The sequence below is a fragment of the Ranitomeya variabilis genome, chromosome 4 (assembly GCF_051348905.1).
Source record: "Ranitomeya variabilis isolate aRanVar5 chromosome 4, aRanVar5.hap1, whole genome shotgun sequence".
NCBI lineage: Eukaryota > Metazoa > Chordata > Amphibia > Anura > Dendrobatidae > Ranitomeya > Ranitomeya variabilis.
Window position 1 is genome coordinate 46,577,601 of NC_135235.1, and position 25,403 is coordinate 46,603,003.

At 42.0% G+C, this 25,403-nt stretch overlaps 1 protein-coding gene across 2 annotated transcripts in view; it reads left to right on the forward strand.

Moving 5' to 3' along the window:
• Window positions 1-1,163: 1,163 nt before the first annotated feature.
• Window positions 1,164-25,403, forward strand: part of PWWP2B (PWWP domain containing 2B) — a 48,430-nt gene continuing 24,190 nt past the window's right edge. The window contains exons 1-3 of one of the 2 annotated variants that reach the window (XR_013214455.1): window positions 1,164-1,517; window positions 15,665-17,330; window positions 19,511-19,559. Coding sequence is in view for 1 of the 2 variants with exons in the window: in XM_077258446.1 (XP_077114561.1) it covers window positions 1,375-1,517; window positions 15,665-17,318 (1,797 nt within the window). In the remaining variant the exon portion in view is untranslated. The remainder of the gene's footprint in view (window positions 1,518-15,664; window positions 17,331-19,510; window positions 19,560-25,403) is intronic. The other variant, XM_077258446.1, reaches the window with a different exon arrangement.

The window sequence follows — 25,403 nt, forward strand, 5'->3', positions numbered from 1 at the left end:
TGATAATAGATGATAAATAGATAGATGATAGATTATAGATAGATAATAGATAAATAGATGATAGATGATAATTGATGATAATAGATATCTAATAGATAGATGATACATAATAGATAGCTAGATAATTGATAGATATAGATAATAGATAGATAATTGATAGATATAGATAATAGATAGATGATAGATATAGATAGATAATTGATCGATAGATAATAGATTGATAGATAATGGATATGTATATAGATAATAGATATAGATAATAGATAATTGATAGATAATATATTGATAGATAATAGATAGATAATTGATAGATAATATATTTATAGATAATAGATATAGATAATTGATAGATAATAGATAGATAATAGATAGATATAGATAATAGATAGATAATAGATAATTGATAGATAATAGATTGATAGATAACAGATAGATAATAGATATATAGATAATAGATAGATATAGATAAGATAATTGATAGATAATTGATAGATAATTGATAGATAGATAATAAATAGATAGATAGATAGATAGATAGATAGATAGATAGATAACACCAACACCGGACACCGGAGCTCCTGCAACCCCCAACCTATTGTCTCCTTCCCCACCATCCTGCAGAATGTAAGCCCGCAAGGGCAGGGTCCTCGCCCCTCTGTATCAGTCTGTCATTGTTAGTTTGTTTACTGTAAGTGATATCTGTAACTTGTATGTAACCCCTTCTCATGTACAGCACCATGGAATCAATGGTGCTATATAAATAAATAATAATAATAATAATAATAATAGATAGATAGATAATAGATAATTGATAGATACTAGATTGATAGATGGATAATAGATAGATAATAGATAATTGATGGATAGATACATAGATAGATAGATAGATAGATAATTGATAGGTAATAGACAGATAATAGATAATTGATAGATATATAATAGATAGATAATAGATAGATATAGATAATAGATGATAGAAGAACATTGTGTCCTGACTTTACAGACATCAGGGAACTGATCTCTCTGCTGTTGGTTACTAGAATCCTCTCAGTAAAGAGTAATGACTGATGTAACACTGTATCATATAACAGAGGATTCCCCGCTGTGACGTCACAAAGCCTGCTCTCCGGCGTGACGTCACAAAAGCCAGTGGGAAGGCAGCCCGGCAGGATGAGTGGAGGGGGCGTGGGAGCCCGGTTGTGTCGTCATCACGATCCCAGAGCAGCGACGGAGCAGGGGGCGGAGGCGGCCGCGGTGCTGTGCAGCCGGAGGTCAGACGGAAGGGAGCAGGGGGCGCTGTGCACACTGTAGGCCCTCGGCTGTAGGGAGCGGGGGAGGGAGGGCCGGAGCTGGCAGCCGGAAGCCGGAGCGAGCATGGAGGCCGAGGACGGGCAGGAGCTGCGGGTCGGCTCCCTGGTACCGGTCCTGCTGGAGCAGGTAGTGGATGACACTCTGGTGGTGACTCTGAGCCTCGGGGAGCGGCGCTACACCGGCGTCCTGCTGGACTGCAGCAAGAAGTGAGTACACCCCGCTCCTCTGCTGCTGGGGGAGCCCTGCCAGCTTCCAGACGTGTCTGTCACCCCCATTACTCCCCTCACACCCCCAGAACACCTGAAGTTTTGGGTTCTCCTCTAATATTAACTTGCCATCAGTCCTTGTTAGTTTCATGGCTCTTTCTGTTTCTTGGAAAGATGGGTGACCACCAATATGGCTGCCATCCCAGCCCCAGCAAGGGTTGTCAGTCACCAGGTCCCCGGGGTCGCTCCTTCTGCAGTGATACATCGCCCCTCTCACATGTCACAGTTTTCTTTCTTTTGGGAGGTAAGAAAAGCTGGGTGGCCACTCCGCTGGGAGTTGTAGTACCCGCCGTAGTGGTTGCCATCCAGCTTTCCCAATAAGTGGGGTAGAAAGGACGCGTCAAGGACTTACCGACTCGAGATGTCGCTGATTTGAGGGGCAAACGATTTCCTCCAGATAGAGAAGTGCTTCGATATTGGAAGGTCGATCCCCTCCGACCTCACACACAAGTTTCCTTTAATATTACAACATTAGCCGCAATTTTGCAACATGTTCAATTGTAACAAACATGAAAACAACCGAATATTTGTGTTGTCTCCTATGGGAAATTCTCAGCCTCAAATCCGCCTGTGTAAAGGCTAATTCACACCACTGTGTAGTCACCGTATTTTATCATCTGAATTATGGCCGCAATTCCCCCCCATCTACGAGTCAGCAATTGTCAATCTGCAGCGGAGATCCAGCTGGAATATGCAGCCATAAAAATAAAACCGCATTAGGCTATGTTCACACGTTGCGTTTTTGCAGCATTTTTTTAATGCAGATTTTCAGCTGCGTTTTACAGTACCAGCAAAGTCGGAGATTTCAGAAATCTCATGCACACGGCTTATTTTTTCCTGACTGTTTTGTCAAAGAGCTTGGTTTTTGCACTACTTTCAGCATTTTTATAGCGTTTTTTCACCCGTTGAAAGCGATGGGCAGTGCAAAAAACGCAGGTATCGGGTTTTGCGCCGTTTTTGGTGCCAGAACTTGATGAAGTTGAATCACGTTATTTTATTTTGCACTAAACTTTATCAGGGTTCATAGGAAACAAATGTATCCTGACAAAAACAGTAAAAATCCACAAAAAAATCCGCATATACTCCGCAAAACCTGCTTTTTTGACGTTGCGTCTTTACTGCCAAGAGTGCAGGTTTTGCCTGCAGAAAAAAACGCATACAAAAAACGCAAGGTTTCAGCATGGCTTTAGGGAAAGTTCTCATGCAGCATTATGTTACAGGTATTTTTTATTTGCTGAAAAACGCGATCAGAAAAATCCTGTGGCAGTTCTACACTGAAATGTATGTTTTACATGCGGTTTTTACTGTTCATCTTCATTGATCTTAATAGGAACAAAACTGAGAATTTACATGGTGCTCCTAAAAATGACTTCATGACTAAGGGTGCTATGTCACCAGAAACGCGTAGATAGTGTTTTTAATTATATTGTGCTGTTGTTTTATCCTCTATTTTTTGATATGAAGTGAATAAAGTACCAAGACTTTGCTTTTTCACCACCTCGTTGAGCTGGATTTTTTTCTATTTCCTGCTCCTAAAAATGCAACATGTGAATGTTAGAATCCTTCATACTGTAAAAATAATTTTTTTTTATTTTTTTTTGCCCTAAAAATGTAAAGCAGAAAAAGCTACATCTGTGTTCTAATAGAGTTGTGTGAATTAGCCCTTACATGAGGTTTTCACCTTTTACATTCGGCGGTAAAAATACGCGGCACATTGTGGACACACAGGACCAGGACATCCCGTAGACTTAAATCTGCATCGTGCCCTAAATCTGCGAATTAATGGGATTATTTAAAATTCTCTTCACTGTTAATCTATTGCAGCAAATTTCCAGTACAGATTCCATACTGGCGAAGTGTGACACCCTGCCACATGGCAGACTTTTCTTTTATCCTGGCATCAGGAAAGTCCCAGACGCACATATTAAGCATATCCCACCTGGCAGACAAAAGGGTATCATGTAGCCTCCGTTGTGCAAACAGATGTATACTTTGCAGTGCACATTTTAACATGGGAAACGTCACTTTTTTCCCCCCATACACTGGCATCCATTTGAGTTATACATCAAGAAGTTCTCCATTTTCTGCAGCTCAACATTGAAGTGGTTCAACAGAGCCAACGTTCCCATCTCCACCGCTTTCAAAACTCCCATAGAAGTGAATGGAGAGAGAGAGACACATATGCCTAACCTCCTCTCCATCCACGGCGCCTCAAAATTGGGTCCATTTCTCAAGCTGGGTGGGATCACGAGCTGCACGTCATAAGATGGTAATGGCCCTTTAAATGCTCGAAGGGGGGAGAAAGGAAATAAAAAAATATTTACCGTATAGGTATTTGTAAACAATTTACATTATGTCCTGGAAATTATTTTTTTTAATCAGTATTTGACCTATAGGGGTCGTGATGATAAAGGTTTAGTCCTCTGGTTCCACCATTTCAGGGGACCAGATTTGGAAGACAATTGTGAGAAGGTGTAATAATTAACAAAGAAGGCATTTTCCTTTTTTTGCCTTCTTCATAGATGATCATGATTTGTGAAACCTCCTATCATCTCTGAGTCACTGGTTCTAGACTAAGGAGATGATACTGAAGCCATTTTTTATTACCTCCAGCTGCGGAGTGACTCTGCAGGCAGCTGGTTATTACCCTAAAGGCTCATGCGCACTGGCACAAAGCAGTCAAACCACCATGTGCTGCCATAATGGCCCGTCTCACTCTGTGTTCGGAGATATTCTAGATAGAAAAATGTATTGCATGAAATTGGAGCCCTATGGAGCTACTGTAGAGGCCCATCCACAGGCTATGTGCACCCCTTGCGGATTTTTCACGTTTTTTCGGCAGTTTTCCGCGCGTGCTCAGGAAAACCCGAGCAACGAGTGCACTCGCTCATCACTAGTGGAAACATATTCTTACATACCAAAATGGAGCCCATAGTACAACCCGTGTGCATGAGCCGTAGGAGGAACCATATCAATTGAAATATGCCAGACTGATGTGGTCTGACTGCAGGATTACTACAAGTTCAGGAAATATTTGGAATTTGAAAAGGATAGTGCTAATTTTCTTATAAAGCCAAACTAATGGTGCGTTTAGATTGGCCAACTTGTGGCCTTTAAATGACGACTAACAATTGTGCTGCATGCAAGTTGGTCGTTTAATAGCCTATTTAGACAGGCTGACCACACTTCCATCAAAGGGGATATCCAGGGCTATGTACATTTTTCTTTTTTAAATTACATGAACAAACAGGCAGGTAGTTACTAACTATCTGCCTGTTGTGCCTGGCTCCGATGTCTTCCGGCACAGAGTGGTCACAGACCATTCCTGCCAGCGATTCGGTGCCTTCTCCGCTGCTCTGTTGACGGGGCGTGACTGCCGATGTCATGCTGATTGACTACTGACTCCCCACTGCCTAATTGCAGGGAGTCAGCTGTTTATCAGCATGATGTCGGCAGTCGCGCCCTGTTGACAGAGCAAACCGGAAGAGAAACTGCTGCTCTGTTGACGTGGAGCAGCTGAATTGCCGGCAGGAGCGGTCAGTAACTGTTCTAAGCCGGCGCTGATAAGAACAGGCAGTTAATTACCTCTGTTAGCAACTACCTGCCTGTTAGGGTACCGTCACACAGTACCATTTTAATCGCTATGACGGCACGATCCGTGACGTCGCAGCGATCGTATGATTATCGCTCCAGCGTCGTAGACTGCGGTCACACGTTGCAATCACGGCGCTGGAGCGATGCCGAAGTCCCCGGTAACCAGGGTAAACATCGGGTAACTAAGCGCAGGGCCGCGCTTAGTAACCCGATGTTTACCCTGGTTACCAGCGTAAACGTAAAAAAAACAAACAGTACATACTCACATTCCGGTGTCTGTCCCCCGGCGTTCTGCTTCTCTCCACTGTGTAAGCACAGCGGCCGGAAAGCACAGCGGTGACGTCAGACGTCACCGCTGTGCTCGCTTTCTGGCTGGCCGGCGCTCACACTGCAGAGAAGCTGAGACGCTGGAGGACAGACACCGGAATGTAAGTATGTACTGTTTGTTTTTTTTACGTTTACGCTGGTAACCAGGGTAAACATCGGGTTACTAAGCGCGGCCCTGCGCTTACTTACCCGATGTTTACCCTGGTTACAAGTGAACACATCGCTGGATCGGTGTCACACACAACGATCCAGCGATGTCAGCGGGTGATCAAGCGACGAAAGAAAGTTCCATACGATCTGCTACGACGTACGATTCTCAGCAGGATCCCTGATCGCTGCTGCGTGTCAGACACTGCGATATCGTAACGATATCGCTAGAATGTCACGAATCGTACCGTCGTAGCGATCAAAATTGCACTGTGTGACAGTACCCTTAAGGCCCCGTCTCACTAAGCGATTTACCAACGATCACGACCAGCGATACGACCTGGCCGTGATCGTTGGTAAGTCGCTGTGTGGTCGCTGGGGAGCTGTCACACAGACCGCTCTCCCCAGCGACCAACGATCAGGGGAACGCTTCGGCATCGTTGAAACTGTCTTCAACGATGCCGAAGTCCCCCTGCAGCACCCGGGTAACCAGGGTAAACATCGGGTTACTAAGCGCAGGGCCGCGCTTAGTAACCCGATGTTTACCCTGGTTACCAAAAAAAACAAACAGTACATACTCGCCTTTCGGTGTCCAGGTCCCTTGCCGTCTGCTTCCTGCTCTGACTGACTGAGCCGCCGTACACTGAGAGCAGAGCGCAGCGGTGACGTCACTGCTGCGCTCTCACTTCTCGCTGTACGGCCGGCAGTCAGTGAGAGCAGGAAGCAGACGGCAAGGGACCTGGACACCGAAAGGCGAGTATGTACTGTTTGTTTTTTTTGGTAACCAGGGTAAACATCGGGTTACTAAGCGCGGCCCTGCGCTTAGTAACCCGATGTTTACCCTGGTTACCAGTGAAGACATCGCTGGATCGGTGTCACACACACCGATTCAGCAATGTCAGCGGGGCCTCAACGACCAAAAAAAGGTCCAGGCCATTCCGACACGACCAGCGATCTCGCAGCAGGGGCCTGATCGCTGGTACGTGTCACACATAGCGAGATCGCTATGGAGGTCGCTGTTGCGTCACAAAACTTGTGACTCAGCAGCGATCTCGCTAGCGATCTCGCTATGTGAGACGGGGCCTTTAGCCTTAAGCTTCCCTATACATAATAGATAGCTTTCCAGCTTATCATTTGGGCAACATCTTTCTCTGTTGTTACCCATGCACAAGAATGCTTGGCTAGGGCAAGTTCTCCTGTGTTCTCCATGAGGCAGCCGCTGACTGTGGCTTATCTCCTGGAGAACAAAAGGATCGTCAGTCCAAAACCTGACTCGTCAGAGATTCAGAAGGCCCCCATACATCAAATGCTATGTTCACATGTCCAGTATGATCCATTAGAACATATCAGACAACAGTCCATTGTTAAAAAAACAACTCAACTCTGCTGGATCCATTTTTTTTTTTATATATTGAAGCCTATGGAAAACAGATCTGTTAATTAGCCATCCGTTATTCTTTCAGTTGTGAAAAATCCATTTTTTCCTTATTGGATCCGTTAAAAATGGAAGAAAACAGATGGCTGATTAATTAACTGATCCATTTTCCATAGTCTTCGCTAAATAATTAATCCAGCAGAAGTCAGTTTAAAAAACAAAACAAAAAAAAAACGGACTAAACAGTTGTCTATACAACTTTTTTTGCCAAAGGATTGCTGCTGGACCCGTTCTAACGGATAATTACTTGACATGTGAACATAGCCTTATCTTTCACTGGGAGTAGCTGATCTCAATCTAATGTGTGTAGACCAGATTCACATGTCCACCTTTGAAATGGACTGAATACGGTTGGAATCCATATGTTTGATTGGATCAGACACCTTTTGCATAACTTGGGATGTTCCTGTGGAACAAAAGGGAGTGCGAATAAATTAATGGACCCTGTCCACCAGAGGACTACACTTGTGTTATCATCTCTGGCTTGGGCTGGGTTCACACAAGCTTATTTCATTGAGTATATATAAGCATGGCCTGATGTCTCCTAACTCAAGCTTACAACCTCAGACACACGAGTTCGGGTTGGGAAATTCACAGTCAGTTCGGGCATTGTGGTCTGTATACGAATCGTCAAATGTGCTCATGAACCTGGCGCCTGCTAAAGTTTGGACTTTGCTGCTTACTCTCCCCAGTCTCACAAGCTCGCTGCCTTGGGGTAATCCTTGACACTGATCTCTCGTTCAAACCACATATCCAAGCCCTTTACACTTCATGCCGATTTCAACTCAAAAATATTTCCTGGATCCGTACATTCCTAAACCAAGAATCTTCAAAAACCCTAGTCCATGCCCTCATCATCTCCCGCTTTCACTACTGCAACCTCCTGCTCTGTGGCCTCCCTTCTAACTCTCAAACCCCTCCAAGCTTTTCTAAGCTTTGCTGCCCGACTAATCCACCTCTTCCCTCTGTCAATCCCTGCACTGGCTCCCCATTACCCAAAGACTCCAGTTCAAAACCCTAGCCATGACATACAAAACCATCCACAACCTGTGTGCTCCATACATCTGTGACCTCGTCTCCCGGTACTTCCCTGCACGCAACCTCCGATCCTCACAAGATCTCCTTCTCTACTCCCCTCTTATCTCCTCTTCCCACAATCGCATACAAGATTTCTCTCGCGCATCACCCCTACTCTGGAACTCTCAACCCCAACATATCAGACTCTCGCCTACCATGGAAACCTTCAAAGGACCCTGAAGGCCCACCTCTTCCGACAAGCCTACAACCTGCCGTAACCACTGATCGACCAAACCACTGCACGACCAGCTCTATCCTCACCTACTGTATCCTCACCCATCCCTTGTAGATTGTGAGCCCTCGGGGGCAGGGTCCTCTCTCCTCCTGTACCAGTTGTGACTTGTATCGTATAAGATTATTGTACTTGGCTTTATTATGTATACCCCTCCTCACATGTAAAGTGCCATGGAATAAATGGCGCTATAATAACCCCTACTACCTATGATGCCTTTATGGAGGGATTTGTGTCACCCACTGTACAGAAGAGTGAGGAGGGAATAGTGGTGCCATAAATATGCAGATAATTAGTGATGAGCGCAAATGCTCTTTACTCGTGTTTGCCTAGGGTGCTTGGGTATGCACCGAATATTGCGGGTGCTCGAGAGACATGTTCGAGTCACCGTGGCCACATGTTCTGCGGTTGTTAGCCACAAAACATGACATACACAAGCAATCCTCGCATGTTTTGTGGCTGTCTAAAAGACGTGAAACATGCGGGTGCGGGGACGCGAGCATGTCAATTGAGCACCCGCGATACCCAGTGCAAACACTAGCACTTGCATGTTGATGATTGTGACAGCTGCCATCCTCCATCCTTTGTGCGATCAATAAACTCCTTGCACTTTCTAATAAAATGGAAAAAGGAAATTATGATTGTACAAAGGTTTCCGACATAATTATTAAGGATAGTGAGTGCTTTTTAGGGGATTGAAAAGGTGCATCATCCTCTGACTGTGGGTCATGTATGGTTAGGATGACAATCCGATTTGCAGTCTATTTTTTTTGGTAAGATTACCTCCCCATGGCGCGGTGCTATATAAGGAAGCACAGATAAATGCTTTTTTCTCCCAGATTTATAATACTTCGGATATGTGTGTAATACATTGCCATGTAGGGTATGAAGGAGCCGTCGGGACAATGGAGGAATTACCGAAGGCGAATGTCAGATGTCTTTAGTTTAGTTTTTCAATGCCAACTTTTGTTTAGGCTACCTTTTTTTTTTTTTTTTTTTCTTTTTTTTTTTTCTTTTTAAATATATTCCAGGCATAAAAGTTTGGATCATTAGTGAATATTGATATAGAGGTGATCAGGACAGAGGAAGATATAGAAAGCAGCTGGCAGAGCCTTGGGTCTAATCAGCTTTAATAAATCCTTGCAGAGTGACGTGGGGGAAGGGTGGCAGACGGCTGCCTTCAAATGATCTGCTGTCCTCTGTTTTCTCCATTTACCTTCAGTGCCGGCCATTAGATGGCGTACGGCTGCATTCACACATGGCGTTTTGCTGTGTTTTTATATTATCAGCAGATTTATTTTTTTTATTTAAGAATGCTGGTGTTGGAAGTTAGTGAAATATAGAAGATTGCATGTACAAAGAGTATTGATCTGTGAGGTCAGGGTTCTTGTATTTTTTGTTTCTCCTTTGTGCAGCATGTTGTAGGTACTGTATATTTGTAGGACTTGTAAAAAAAAAAAAAAAAGCTTTAAAATAATTTTCCAGAAAAGTCCAGAAATTAACTCCTTCCCGACATGGGCCATATTGTTATGTCCTGTTCTGAGTGCAGGTTTGTAGAACGGGCTCGAGTTAAGCCCACTCCGCACATCGCAGGTGCCGACATCTGTCGCTAACGTCAGCAACCAGAACTATCTCAGATCACTGGCATATTACCAACAGCAGTGTACAACCCCTGGCAAAAATTATGGAATCACCGGCCTTGGAGGATGATCATTCAGTTGTTTAATTTTGTATAAAAAAAGCAGATCACAGACATGGCACCAAACTAAAGTCATTTCAAATGGCAACTTTCTGGCTTTTAGAAACACTAAAAGAAATAAAGAATAAAAAAAGTTGTAGTCAGTATTTGTTACTTTTTTTTAACCAAGCATAGGGGAAAAATTACGGACTCACTCAATTATGAGGGAAAAAATTATGTAATCATGAAAAACAAACACAAAAAAACTCTCCAAAACATCACTAGTATTTTGTTCCACCACCTCTGGCTTTTATAACAGCCTGCAGTCTCTGAGGCATGGACTTAATGAGTGTCACACAGGACTCTTCATCAGTCTGGCTCCAACTTTCTCTGATTGCTGTTGCCAGATCAGCTTTGCTGGTTGGAGCCTTGTCATGGACCATTTTCTTCAACTTCCACCAAAGATTTTCAATTGGATTGAGATCTGGACTATTTGCAGGCCATGACATTGACCTTGTGTCTTTTTTTCAAGGAATGTTTGCACAATTTTTGCTCTATGGCAGGATGCATTATCATCTTGAAAAATGATTTCATCATCCCCAAACATCCTTTCAATTGATGGGATAAGAAAAGTGTCCAAAATATCAACATAAACTTGTGCATTTATTGAAGATGTAATGACAGCCATCTCCCCAGTGCCTTTACCTGACTTGCGGCCCCATATCATCAATGACTGTGGAAATTTGCATGTTCTCATCAGGCAGTCATCTTTATAAATCTCATTGGAACGACACCAAACAAAAGTTCCAGCATCATCATCTTGACCAATACAGAGTCGCGATTCATCACTGAATATGACTTTCATCCAGTCATCCACAGTCCACGAATGCTTTTCCTTAGCCCATTGTAACCTTATTTTTTTTCTGTTTAGGTGTTAATGATGGCTTTCGTTTACCTTTTCTGTATGTAAATCCCATTTCCTTTAGGCGGTTTCTTACAGTTCGGTCACAGACGTTGACTCCAGTTTCCACCCATTCGTTCCTCATTTGTTTTGTTGTGCATTTCCTGTTTTGGAGACATATTGCTTGAAGTTTCCGGTCTTGATGCTTTGATGTCTTCCTTGGTCTACCAGTATGTTTGCCTTTAACAACCTTCCCACGTTGTTTGTATTTGGTCCAGATTTTAGACACAGCTGACTGTGACCAACCAACATCTTTTGCAACATTGGGTGATGATTTACCCTCTTTTAAGAGTTTGATAATCCTCTCCTTTGTTTCATTTGACATCTCTCGTGTTGGAGCCATGATTCATGTCAGTCCACTTGGTGCAACAGCTCTCCAAGGTGTGATCACTCCTTTTTAGATGCAGACTAATAATCAGATCTAATTTGATGCAGGTGTTAGTTTTGGGAATTAAAATTTACAGGGTGATTCCATAATTTTTTCCCTCATAATTGAGTGACTCCATAATTTATACCCTATGTTTGGTTAAAAAAAAGTAACCATTACTGACTACCACATTTTTTATTCTTGATTTCGTTTAGTGTTTCTTCAAGCCAGAAAGTTGCCATTTGAAATGACTTTAGTTTTGTGACATGTCTGTGATCTGCTTTTTTTTTTTTTTTATATACAAAATTAAACAAATATGTATAAAGGAGTTGTCCAGGCTTGACCATGTGGCTGCAGACTTGAGTCCTCACAGCATGCGCTGTGAGAATTCTCCAGCATCAATGGCATTGAGCAAGACCGTACACGTCTAGTCGCTGCCGGTACCAGTGAATTCTGACAGCACGCACGCTGTGAGAATTCACAAGTCTACAGTCATGTAAAATAACTGCAGACATGCCCCCCAGTCCTGGACAACTCCTTAAGCGCAGCAATATTGCCTGGGCGTCCGTTCACACACCCATTCGCCCCCAGTATCGTGAGTGCTGATGGGCTGCCATAGTAGCCTGGGACCTTCTATGCTGGTTCTCTTGGGATTTTTGCTATATACCGCAATACAGTAAATTGAACAAGCAATCAAACAATCTAAAGGTTGAAGTCCGCTATGGAGACTTAAAAACGAAGAATACATTAAAGGGAATCTGTCAGTAGCATTGACCCTCCTGAGCTGTCTATATTTGCATGCAGGTCATAGGAAGCTATAATAATAATAATAAAATGATACCTTGATATCTGCAATCAGGTTTATTCCAGAGAAATCAACGTTTTTCTTATATGTAAATGAGCTGTTAAGATCTATGTGTTTAGAATCTGTTTATTTTGTGACTATCCCCCATTTTCTTGTGGACTCCTGGCTGTTGGTCTTTTTCCTCTGGTGCTGGGTTTGTATTGGGTCAGGTGTTTGTTTCACTCTTTATTAACCAGCACCTGCCTCCCATTCCTTGCTGGACAACAGTGTTAGGCCATGTGCACACGTTCAGGATTTTTCGCGTTTTTTTCGCTATAAAAACGTGATAAAAACGCGAAAAAACCGCTAACATATGCCTCCCATTATTCACAATGTATTCCGCATTTCTTGTGCAAATGTTGCGATTTTTTCCGCGAAAAAATCGTATCGTGCAAAAAAAAGCAACATGTTCATTCAAAATGCGGAATTGCGGGGATTCCGCACACCTAGGAGTCCATTGATCTGCTTACTTCCCGCACGGGGCTGTGCACACCATGCGGGAAGTAAGCAGATTATGTGCGGTTGGTACCCAGGGTGGAGAAGAGGAGACTCTCCTCCACAGACTGGGCACCATATAATTGGGAAAAAATAAAAGAATTAAAATAAAAAATAGTCCTATACTCACCCTCGATGTCTTCCCGCCTCACCGCTGCATGCTGCCGCTTCGGTTCCTATAGCTGCTGTGCGGTGAAGGACCTGTGATGACGTCACTGTCTTGTGATTGGTCGTGAGCGGTCATGTGACCGCCCACGTGACCACGACGTCATGGAAGGTCCTGCGCGCACAGCAGCTATAGGAAGAGGAACGGACGCCGCTGATGAGATGTCTGGGTCAGTATAACCATTTTTTTTATTTTTTTTATTATTTTTAAACATTCTATCTTTTACTATAGATGCTGCATAAGCTGCATCTATAGTAAAAAGTTGGTCACACTTGTCAAACAGTATGTTTGACAAGTGTGACCAACCTGTCAGTCAGTTTTCCAAGCGATGCTACAGATCGCTTGGAAAACTTTAGCATTCTGCAAGCTAATTACGCTTGCAGAATGCTAAAAAAACGCAAAAAAAATGGGGAAAAAAACGCAAAAAAAAAAATGCGGATTTCTTGCAGAAAATTTCCGGTTTTCTTAGGAAATTTCTGCAAGAAATCCTGAACGTGTGCACATGGCCTTAGGCTATGTGCACACGTCAGGATTTTGTCAGGATTTTTCCTCAGGATTTGTAGCCAAAACCAGGAGTGGAACAATTGGAGGAAAAGTATAATAGAAACATATGCACCACTTCTGCATTTATCACCCACTCCTGGTTTTGGCTACAAAACCTGATGAAAAATCCTGACAAAATCCTGACGTGTGCACATAGCCTTAGGGTATGTGCACACGTTGCGGATTTTGCTGCGGATTTTTCCGCAGCGGATTTGGAAAATCCGTAGTGCAAAACCACTGCGGTTTTCTCTGCGGATTTTCACGCGGTTTCTTCTGCGGATTCCTCTGCGGGTTTTCAACTGCACTTTCCTATTGGTGCAGGTTGAAAACCGCTGCGGAATCCGCAGAAAGAAGTGACATGCTACTTCTTTTTTTCCGCAGCGTTTCCGCGCGGAATTTTCCGCAGCATGTGCACTGCGGTTTTTGTTTTCCATTGGTTAACATTGTACTGTACACCGCATGGAAAACTGCTGCGGATCCGCAGCAAAATCCGCAACGTGTGCACATAGCCTTAGTCTGCTTGAGCTCTAGCTTGGTGCTTTGCTTTGTCTTCTGTGTGTGTTATTTGTGCAGTGCTGGAACCGCTGGTTCTGCTAGCCTTAGTTTCTGTTTTCTATTGGTTTCTGCAGCCTTCTCTTTGTTTTCTACTAGGAGGTGACCTGTTTTTGGACCCAGTCCTTTAGTTCTTTTAGGGAACCCCTTCCCCTTATCTATAGGTCTTCGCTTGAGATTAACCTAGGATCATCAGTGGGTCTATTCGCAAGGAATGGGTCGCCCACTCCATCGTAGGGTTTCAGCCTAGTCATAGTGCAGGGTCAATTTTCCCCCTTCTACATTAGTCCTGTGTTGCAGATCCGTAGCAGTATGGGCTGGACATAGATCTCCCTGAGAATCTGCCTCCAGAGATTATTTTAATGAAAGGGGTTAACTAACAAATATAGCTTGGAGGGGACCCCAAATATTAAAACATAACCTTTAATCAATTATTAAAAGGACAAATATCACAAACAAACCAAATAAAGTGCTCGTGCAAACCAGTGCTCATTAAAAAATGGTTTGGTCTCACCACTGTTAACGGACAAAAGATCCCGGCCTCCTTCCGGAAGTACCTCGCCGAGAAATGGATCCACACACACTAAGAAAAAGGAGGCTATATATGGGGAGAGAGACCTAAGCGGTATGTAATGATTTCCTAGACTCCCTGTCGTGCCCCAGTATTGCTCCTGTCCTAACAAGGACAGGCCCCAAGTGGACCTTATAGTGATACCTCCAATGATATGGGGCTAAATACTCCCTACACGTTTCTTCCCCAATGGTGGGGATTCATCAGGGTAGTTAATATAAAGATTTGGGAAGTATGAAAAAACTAATCCTGCCCGTAAGTCAAAAAAGGCCCTGCAGTGGCAAGGTGCCAGGTAAGAGAAAGTGACTGCCCTTTTCACTGTCAAGATGAGTCCCCTTTAATGAAAGGGGCCATTACTAGTGTGAGACATGTAATGGCTGACAGTCCGCTCTCCTGGTCCTCATGTCTCACACTGGTAATGGCTCCTTTCATTTAAAATAGTCTCAAAATCGAATTGAGATCTATGTCCAGCCCATAGATCCTAACTGCTCGTTTACACATTAAGAAATACATCGGTTTCTCTGGAAAAAAAAAAAAAAAATTGCATGGTCAACTTGCTGTATATGAATTGGGGTATGTGCACACATTGCGGATTTCCTGCGGATCCGCAGCGTTTTTTGCTATGTAAATCAGTAGGGAAAAAATAAAAGCTGTGCTCATGGTGCGGAAAATTCCGTGCAGAAACGCTGCGGATTAAAACTTCTTCTTTTTTGCGGATCTGCAGCGTTTTTGTACCCATTCCATTATAGAATTCCGCAGGGATAAAAAAAACGCAGTAAATCCGCAGAAAATCTGCACAAAAAACGCGTCAAATCCGCACCTGTGTTTTCTGCCGAGAGATGCAGAATCCGCACAAAAATTCCTAAGCCTAATCCGCAACGTGGGCACACAGCCTTAGAATCCCAGAAAGTGTAGCTATAAACAAGCCCTAGTATTCTGGATGATCGTGCTTTATGCAACATGTTCTTATTTAAATATCACATCCATGTGTCATTTTGATCAAGGATATATTAAAGTACCATGTGTAAAATAATAATATAAAAAAATCTGAATTTCACTGGCTGCATAGATCACACTTTTGTTTGTTTGTCCCTCCAGGTCTGGATTGTTTTGTGTGCCACCAGCTTCAGTTCCAAAAAATGAAGACCCACCGTGCAATAGTTCCTATAACAGTATTCTTGGAGATGCCAATTTTATACATCCTGTATGTGAGACACCCAATTATGACACTGGTCTCCCTGTAACAAGTAACACTGATCAAGTTCCTCCACTCCTTCCACCTCCTGGGACAGCGCCACCTTATCCTCCTTACTTTGAAGGTGCTCCTTTTCCCCCTCCTCTATGGTTGAGGCACTCATACAATCAGTGGGTTCCTCAGCCTCCACCTCGAAATATTAAAAGGACAAAAAGACGAATGTCAAGAAACAGAGACCCTGGTCGGCTCATAATGAGTACAATTAGGCTACGTCCTAGGCAGGTCCTGTGCGAGAAATGCAAAAACACTTTAAATACGGAGGGGGCTCCTAAAGATAAGCAAAACTCTAGAAGTAGTAGGAGGCTTCATAATGAGGATAAAGAACGCCTGAGGGTTGAGTCAGATCCTGAAGAGAAGAAGACTGGAAAGGAGAGACGGGAGGAAAATAGTGCCTCTAGAGACTTAGTACCTAAGAGTCCCATTAAAGATTTGGTGCATAGGAGTCCAGTCATTAAGATCTCATATAGTACACCGCAAGGTAAAGGGGAAGTAGTAAAGATTCCTTCGCGTGTACACGGTTCCATCGAGCCTTTCTGTCCAAATAAAGCTCAAGAAAATGGAAGCGGGGACCATGAAATGTCGAAGGATGTAGACATTTGTCAAACTCCTAAACGCTTGATGGACAGATCAACGCATAGTCAGGTGGCTTCCATTCCAAAGTTAAAGTTAACTAAGCCTTTGCATTCCAATGTAGATGTCCCCCCACCCAAAATTAGACTAAAGCCCCAGAGGATTAGTGATGGACAGAGTGTTTCAATCTATAAATCTGAGCTAATTGATGAGATAAATGTTCTTCAAAGTAGCAGGGAACCAGAGACAGAGTCTTCTGCTTTTTATATGGACGACACTGCAGAAAGAAGTTATCATGATGTCTCATTGGGAAGCTCAGGGGAAGATGAGGATTTTAAAGGGTTTCCGCTTAACCAAGAAGGAGCTAACTTAAATTTACTTGGCAATTTTCGCAAAAGGAAAGCCGATTCTTCTAGCGTGTCATTGTGCAGTAATGACAGCTTGGATGAGTCAAAATCTTCTTGCTTGGAGTTAAACCAGATGGATTTTTGTGATATTCTTCCTGGTGATATTTCGGTGTCCTCGTCTAAAGATGAACAGAAAACTGTGCCACCGCTTACGGTTAGACTGCATTCTAAAAGTGTTTTGAATTGTATCACTGTAGAAGGAAAAACTATCTCAGTAGGAGATATCGTATGGGGGAAAGTTCATGGATTTCCATGGTGGCCTGCACGTATTCTAAGTATTAATGTGAACCAAAAAGAAAACGGTGATCCGTCTTGGCAAGAGGCTACTGTCTCTTGGTTTGGTTCTCCAACAACCTCTAGTTTATCTGTTTCAAAAGTTTCTTCTTTCTCTGAATTTTTCAAACTGAGGTTCAACCGAAAGAAAAAAGGTGTCTACCGTAAAGCTATTACAGAAGCCGCCAAGGCGACCAATCACCTAACTCCAGAAATTAGGGAACTCTTGATGCAGTGTGAAACGTAACCTCCATGGCAAGTAAGTAAAGACACCTCATGGAAATGTAAACTAACAGCCAAATTCTGAAAAAAATGGCATCCTGCTTAGTTTTGCAATATGTTGTCTGTACGCATCTTTCTATTTTCGTTTGTACGGGAAATCATAAATTTCTTCACAGCTGAATATATTTGGGGTATTGCAATATCTTTTCACCAGAAAGTGATCAAGTTGGTTGGTAAAAAAAAATAAAGTTTTGCGACTCTGTAAGCAGAATTTTCAGGAACATGATAGAATGTGAAGTATTTGACATACACATGAACCTTATAGAAACGGCAGTGTATAGTGAGCGGCAGTTCATGGGATCGCTGTGAAGCTAAAATGGTCGATAACAAGGACAGCCTATTGAAAGTGTTGCACTTCTGGTTATCATGTCGATGCCACTTTTTTTCTCCCTGCCTGAAAGGAGTTACGTTTCCCAGTATTCACTATTTGTGTCACATTTATGTAGACTATATGAATGAGTGGAACAATCCAATGCAAGACATGGTTACAGGGGTTGTCCAGGCTTGGGGTTCAAGTACACAGTCATCCTATGAGACTTCAGACTTGTGAATCCTCATAGTGCACACTGTGAGGATTCTCCGATGCCAGGAGCGCCGGCAAGTATCCAATTTGCATACATGTCACATGCCGACTAGACGTGCACGGCGTCACTCAATGAACGTTTATTGAACGAGGCTGGACATGTCTAGTCGGAATGTGGCTGGAAGTATGCAAATGGCATGCTTGTGGTCACATGACCGCCTGCAGCAGAAAATCCTGACAGCGCGCATTGTGCCCGCTGTGATGATTCACAAGTCTGCAGCCATATAGAGTGATTGCACACTTAAGCCCCTTGCCGGGCAACACCTGTACAGGATTTCCACAACAAATAGCGAGAAAGCCACAGGAAATCCCACAACAGTAAATCTCTAGCAAATTGTGAGGATTTTGAGGCAGATTTGCTTCCGGATTTGTTGCTGATGATCCACGAAGATTAAAAGGAATCCTTCCCAATATTGTGTCACTCCTGTGGTAATGCTTGCATGGTCATCCTCCTCCATCCAGGTTCCAAATACTTTGATTGCTAACATCTCCGCAACCAATGGAGAGACAAAATAAAAATAAAAACACTTTTTATTTGCTCTGCAGCCACTATTACAGTGTGCGTCTGATTCATCATTAAAAGTTTGGTGAAAGCTCCTCTTTAACATGTTTGTGGCCAGGCAAATCATTTAGGGATCTGTACATCCTCTTAATAAATAGTGGGTTTATCTGTAGTTCCACGATCCTGCAAGTTAATTCATGTTTGTGGCCACACTGAGGACTGAAGCTTACTCCAAATGTGCATTTTTATTTAATCCATTACTTATTGACTTCCTAAAAACTTTTTTTTTTTTTTTTTAAAGATGTTGTGGTCATTTAAATTGCCATGGGCATCACTTTCAGGCCTTTATCTGCTTCCATGGTTGGCTAGGTGGGGCTGTGTACTAGCTTACAGCATGTTAATTAAACTGTTTAACATGGTAATTAACTTGGCTGTAATGCTAAACTACCCCCATGACCAATGTCCACTGTGACACTGCAAATTTCTGTAAAATTCCAAAAAGTAATTATAGGCTATTGTTCATGTTCCCAGTTCCGGACTATTGATTCCACTCTTGTGCGGTTATCTCTCCCACGGAGACATCTCTAGGCAGGGACTACCTGAGCTATTGTGTGTGTGTGTGTGTGTGTATACATACATACATTTTTTTTTTTTTCTTGACAAACTATACACATTCTATATTGAATAGGGGACAAGTGGCCATAGTTCCTGCTCCTCACATACTGCGCAGCAGAACTTATTATCAAACGTTTCTTTTTAAGGCCTTCCTTACACATCTGTATTAAAAACAACCCGTATTTCTCATATGCCATTGCCGTTGGGCCTACGTGTATCCCCCAACTGTTTGTCATCCGTTTTTCTTGTATGATGAAGGTTTCTCAATCCTCTAGCAATTGATTGGTAAAAAGAACAGTCAGTAAACGGATAAAACATGGATGCTATCCAGTTTTCCATTAACCCATTCATTTGAATTGGCAAGTTTGGTTAGCAAATATGACTATATAGTAGGGCATATTTTTGAGTGGAATAGTGATCTACACAGAAAATGATCAGTTTTCTTTTTCTTCTGTAGGAGTGCCCCTCCTAGTAATTCAGGCTGGATATTGTTTGTGTGTAACCAGGTATGTCTTCATTATCTAACATATCAGTACAGCTTCTATGCTGCACTCATTTCCTCTTTACATCCTTTCCACCATTTCTATAGTCTGTTTTCTCTACCTATCCATAGACTGTCCAGTTCCACTCTTGAGATCTTTGTACAGATACCTCTCCATAAGATTAGGGCCACACCACCATATTTTCTTTCATCTGAGAGAATCTGACCGATTATGCTAATCACACTATGATCATGGTGTGGTCCGATTTTCTTGGATGGAGAAGATGAGGGGGAAAAACCCTCCTTTTTTTTTTTTTTTTTTTTTTTTTTGTCAGTCTGTGAAAATCATACCACATTTGGATGTCGTCCGAGTGCAGTCCGATATTTTCTACGGACTCATTGACTTGCATGGCCGAGTGCGATCCAAATATCGGATGCATTTTTTTTTTTCTCCGACACTGTCAGAATAAAAAATCGGACATATGCATGGCCCCATAGAATAACATTGGTCCGAAAGCAATCCCTTGTTTTGGACATCGGACCATAAATAGTCATCTGCATGAACTCCTAGGATAGTCTTCAATATCATACTAGTGTAAACCCTTTTAACTCTAAGATATTGCACAATATTGCAGTCTCCGGTGAACAGCACAGCAAACCATACAACAAGACACCTAAGCTACAGAAGATACACCAAAACCTTTTATTTTGTCGAGTCTGAAATTTTTGACATTTTGTTTTAGCACAAATTCAGCAATATGGTGTCCAGCTGACTGCCATTTTGCTGCCTTCTTTTGAGTGCCAGAAAGGTGTTTAAATGGATTATTTATCTGTCCTAGGCCCTCGCCCATCTCAGCAGCCAGATTCACATGCTGCTGTGTGTTCGGTGTGCTCCGGCTGTCGTGCTGAGCGGTCACATTACTTATGTCACTGCTCAGCACTGCATCTGGATGTAGCAAAGTTGGGGATCGTCGTGGGACGGAAAGATGGTCAAAGTAGTATTTTGTACAATGTAATGGACTTTTGACTCCAGGGCTAGCAATGGGGGTGTCTTATAGATGCCTCCTCATTACTAACCCCTGGGCTTCATTACAGCTGACATCAACCCCAAAACCATTACCCATCGCATCAGGGCAAGTGGGAAGAGCCAAGGCTAAGCACCAGAATTGGCACATCTAATCCATGCTCCATTTCTGGGGCGGTTGAGGCCTGGTGTTGTTCGTGTGAGAAGGGGTCAATATCCATGGCCCCTTCCCAGCCTATTAATATCAGCATGCAGCTGTATGCTCAGCTGGTGCTGGTTATTAAAATTAGGGGGCATCACACATATTTATATTTTTTTCATAATCAGTAAAGGCTATGCAGACAGCTGTGAGCTGATATAATAGCATTGGAAGCTTCATGTTTATTGCCCCTACCCAGACTAACAACACCAGTGCCGAGCTGTCCGTTTTCCCACAGCTGGTTATTTAAAAATGTTGGGGGACCTCACGCCATTTTTTTTATTTTTTTTATTTCTTTATTAGCTAAATACATACAGTGAAGGAAATAATTATTTGATCCCTTGCTGATTTTGTCAGTTTGCCCACTGTCAAAGACATGAACAAAGTATAATTTTAAGGGTACGTTAATTTTAATAATGAGAGAATATCAAAAATAAAATCCAGAAAATCACACTGTATTTAAATTTATTTGCATTTTGCAGTGAGAAATAAGTATTTTGATACCGGCTCCTACAAACCAGTTAGACGCTCCTAACCAACTCGTTTCCTGCATTAAAGACAGCTGTCTTACATAGTCACCTTTTATAAAAGACTCCTGTCAATAGACTCAATCAGTCAGACTCTAACCTCTAAAACATGGGCAAGACCAAAGAGCTTTATAAGGATGTCAGGGACAAGATCATAGACCTGCACAAAGCTGAAATGGGTTACAAACCCATAAGTAAGACGCTGGGTGAGAAGGAGACAACTGGTGCAATAGTAAGAAAATAGAAGAAATACAACGACTGTCAATCGACATGTGGTTTTCCTGAAGAAGTAGATTTGTACTTCAAAACGCGTGGAAATAAACCAATTGTTTTGTTACACTGGGATATGTGTTTTAAAGCCTGTTGGCAGCGCGGAGACTATCCACAAACCCCTTGTAACCTATTGAAGTTGTCTATCTATCTATCTATCGAAGATTCCCAATGGCTGTGGCAGGCGGTGACTTCAGTAAGGTTACCGCTGGTCAGAGCCGTTGTTTCCCACGCTGTCACACAGATGACAGAGTGGAAACCATCCGATGTTCGGGCCACCCATTCACTTAAAGGGGGTCTGGGTTCGGGTGCCATTCTGGGACCTGAAACAACCATATTTTTTAATAAAGTTTGGCCAAACCAGAGGAACCTGAACATCCATGGGTTCGCCCATCTCTAGTCAAGACCTTTTCAGACCTAATCAAATCCGTCAGCTAAATCGGTCAAATTTACCCGTAAACAAATTTTGGGACATTTTAAATTTCTTTGCATTTTTAATTTTTATCATTGTTATGTTTTTTTCCCACCCAATGAACTTTTTTCATGCACAATTTCTTGCACTATTTCACTTTCAGATTGGAGTGTAGCCTTTTGCTTGCGTTGTGTATTTTTAGCTGATGCGTTTGAATGGGACCTTGCCTTTACTGTAATTACACCTGGCAATGTGCACCAAATATGTTTATATATAGGCACAGTGCGCCACGTCTCCCATATTTTTCAGGTATTCATACTTGGTATTTAGAAATCTAAAAAATCATCCTGGCATCTGAATCTTGACGTTTATGTCTGTAAACCCTTATGTCTAGCAAAGACGTTCGGAGCCGCTGAGGATCTAATTTCTTTGTGATTAGTTCAATAAATTGAAATTTGAAATGTTTATTCCTGAAAATCTCCATCTGGTCTGGTATACACATTTGAAGGGGTTGTCCAACAATAATTTATTTTTTTTAAATTCCTGGATTGATTCAAAATAATAAACGGAGGCATACTCCCCTGCGGATCCAGCTCTGGTCGTTATGGAGGTCTCTGCCGGCTCGCTCTAGAAGTGGCAGTAGTCAGGTCACTACAAGGGCACATCATCAGAGAAACGACCAATGGCGCTCTCTTCTAGTCATCTGACCGCTGCAGCCAACTAAAGGCTATAGGACAAGGCAGACAGCGCTTCCAGAGCCGACTGAGACCAGTCCCAAAAAAGATGTCTGATAGGTGGGAGACAAAATTATGCTCTTCTGATCTAACCACCACATCCAGACAGATATTGGATGGTGAGATGACAATTTATAGTCCTTAATAGGATTTGGGCTGCATTTATAGTGTAAGACCGCGGCCGTTAAATGTCCGACGTGAAACTATAGGTTGGCCATTTAAAATGTCACTTTTTATTTTTGACTACAAGACCTTCTGAATGAGGTGCTTGGAAAATGTTTTGTTAGAAGGGGATTGGTGTCATGAACCAGCATCTGGAGGACGACTCCATTCCTAAATTTTGCTTTGGTCTTTTGCTCTTCTTCTTATGTATAATCTTGTGTGAGTCCCATCTGGTGCTCAAAATTACTTTTAAGGACAATTTAAAGCTTAACATTATTGTTCGTTTAATTCTGAACAGGAAATGTTAATGCTTGATAAAGTAAAAATAATAATTCTGCGTGAAAAATGGTAAATTCTGCACTGTTAGTTTTCCGCACGTGTAGAGCTTTACAGGTGCCGTGATTTTTTTGCTTTTTGGAGATTCTTACGTGTATTATCTATCTTTGGTTGTTTGCCTGTACAGAATGTATAGCATATGTTGTGTGCACTCTCTGCTGAGAATCCTGTGTAATGGATTAGTATACGATGCTATTTTCATAGAAAATCTTGAAGACTCCCATGCCTGGAGCTGTGGCAGAAAGTGCTCCCTTTAAGTATTTGCTGCAGAAATTTCTTCACCATTAATTCATCTATTGGCAGAAAAAAAGGCAGCAGCAAATATGCGATTTTTTTCGCGGCATTTTTTGTGCACATTTTTCCCCACTCATTAGTCTAGGTGAAATCTGCAGCAAAAACGCTGAAAGAATTGACATCCTGCAGATTAAATTCTGCTAGTCCCAAATAAGCAACGTGTGCACGAGACGTCAGGATTCTCATGGACTTTAGTCCTTCAGGTTTTATGACTGCCCTGAAAAAAAACGCAACGTGTGCACACAGCCTAAATTTCTGCAGTTTTGCAGCCTTTGACATGAAGCATGAGAATCCAGATCCATAAATGTTTTATTGCTTAACTAGAGTCTGCGAAGGACTTTCTACAAGTAATCTGTATGTTTTATATCATTGGTAACACTTTTGAAGAATTATTTATTTATTTTTTTTATCGCGGCCATTTGTCTTGTTTGCTTTCAAAACATGGCTGATGAGACATCGGACAAATGTACCTGGTGCCCTTGGCTCACCACTGACCATGGCCGTCAGACAGCCCTTATTATGCCCATGAGCCAAAAGTCATATAAAAGACCTAAGAACGGTGTATATATTTAAAGGCAAAAATAGATCAATGGTTACATTAGTCTGTGCTAAAAACTAAGGAAAATGTGAAATATGTGAAATAGGAAATAGCATACTGGCTTATGAACTTTATGAACAAACACATGAGATTTTTAGCACAAGATTTGCAAATATTGTGAGCCCATTCACCAAAACGTCAAGGTAATCTCAGATCGAATGGGTAACTACACTGACTGGTGTGAACACTTACTTGTGGTATCTGAGCTGACTGCCTAATGTGAACACTTACCTATGGCTAATAACAGGATAAAGCCTACTTATATAGGAGGCTCAGAACCAACTGTGTTGAGATGTAATTAAAACCTGGAGAAGGGCGGGACGTTCAAGTCAGAAAATAGTATATAGTAAATAGATCAACTGACTGAACAATATATATATATGTATATAAATAATTTGTAACCAAAAAAATTCAAATACAAAAATAGATCAATGGTTACATTAGTCTGTGCTAAAAACTAAGGAAAATGTGAAATATGTGAAATAGGAAATAGCATACTGGCTTATGAACTTTATGAACAAACACATGAGATTTTTAGCACAAGATTTGCTATTTCACATATTTCACATTTTCCTTAGTTTTTAGCACAGACTAATGTAACCATTGATCTATTTTTGTATTTGAATTTTTTTGGTTACAAATTATTTATATACATATATATATATTGTTCAGTCAGTTGATCTATTTACTATATACTATTTTCTGACTTGAACGTCCCGCCCTTCTCCAGGTTTTAATTACATCTCAACACAGTTGGTTCTGAGCCTCCTATATAAGTAGGCTTTATCCTGTTATTAGCCATAGGTAAGTGTTCACATTAGGCAGTCAGCTCAGATACCACAAGTAAGTGTTCACACCAGTCAGTGTAGTTACCCATTCGATCTGAGATTACCTTGACGTTTTGGTGAATGGGCTCACAATATTTGCAAATCTTGTGCTAAAAATCTCGTGTTTGTTCATAAAGTTCATAAGCCAGTATGCTATTTCCTATTTCACATATTTCACATTTTCCTTAGTTTTTAGCACAGACTAATGTAACCATTGATCTATTTTTGTATTTGAATTTTTTTGGTTACAAATTATTTATATACATATATATATATTGTTCAGTCAGTTGATCTATTTATTATATTTAAAGGGATCTTCCACTACAATTATACTGAGGAGCTATCCGACACCCCCACAATCAGCTGTTACCAGCTCCAATCACAGCCGGATGCGAACTATGCCCAGAGTAGAACAGCGCTGCTCTGTGACAGTCACTGCCGGGTACTGCAGATCAACCCCTAGTCGTTTATTCATTTGAGCTTCAA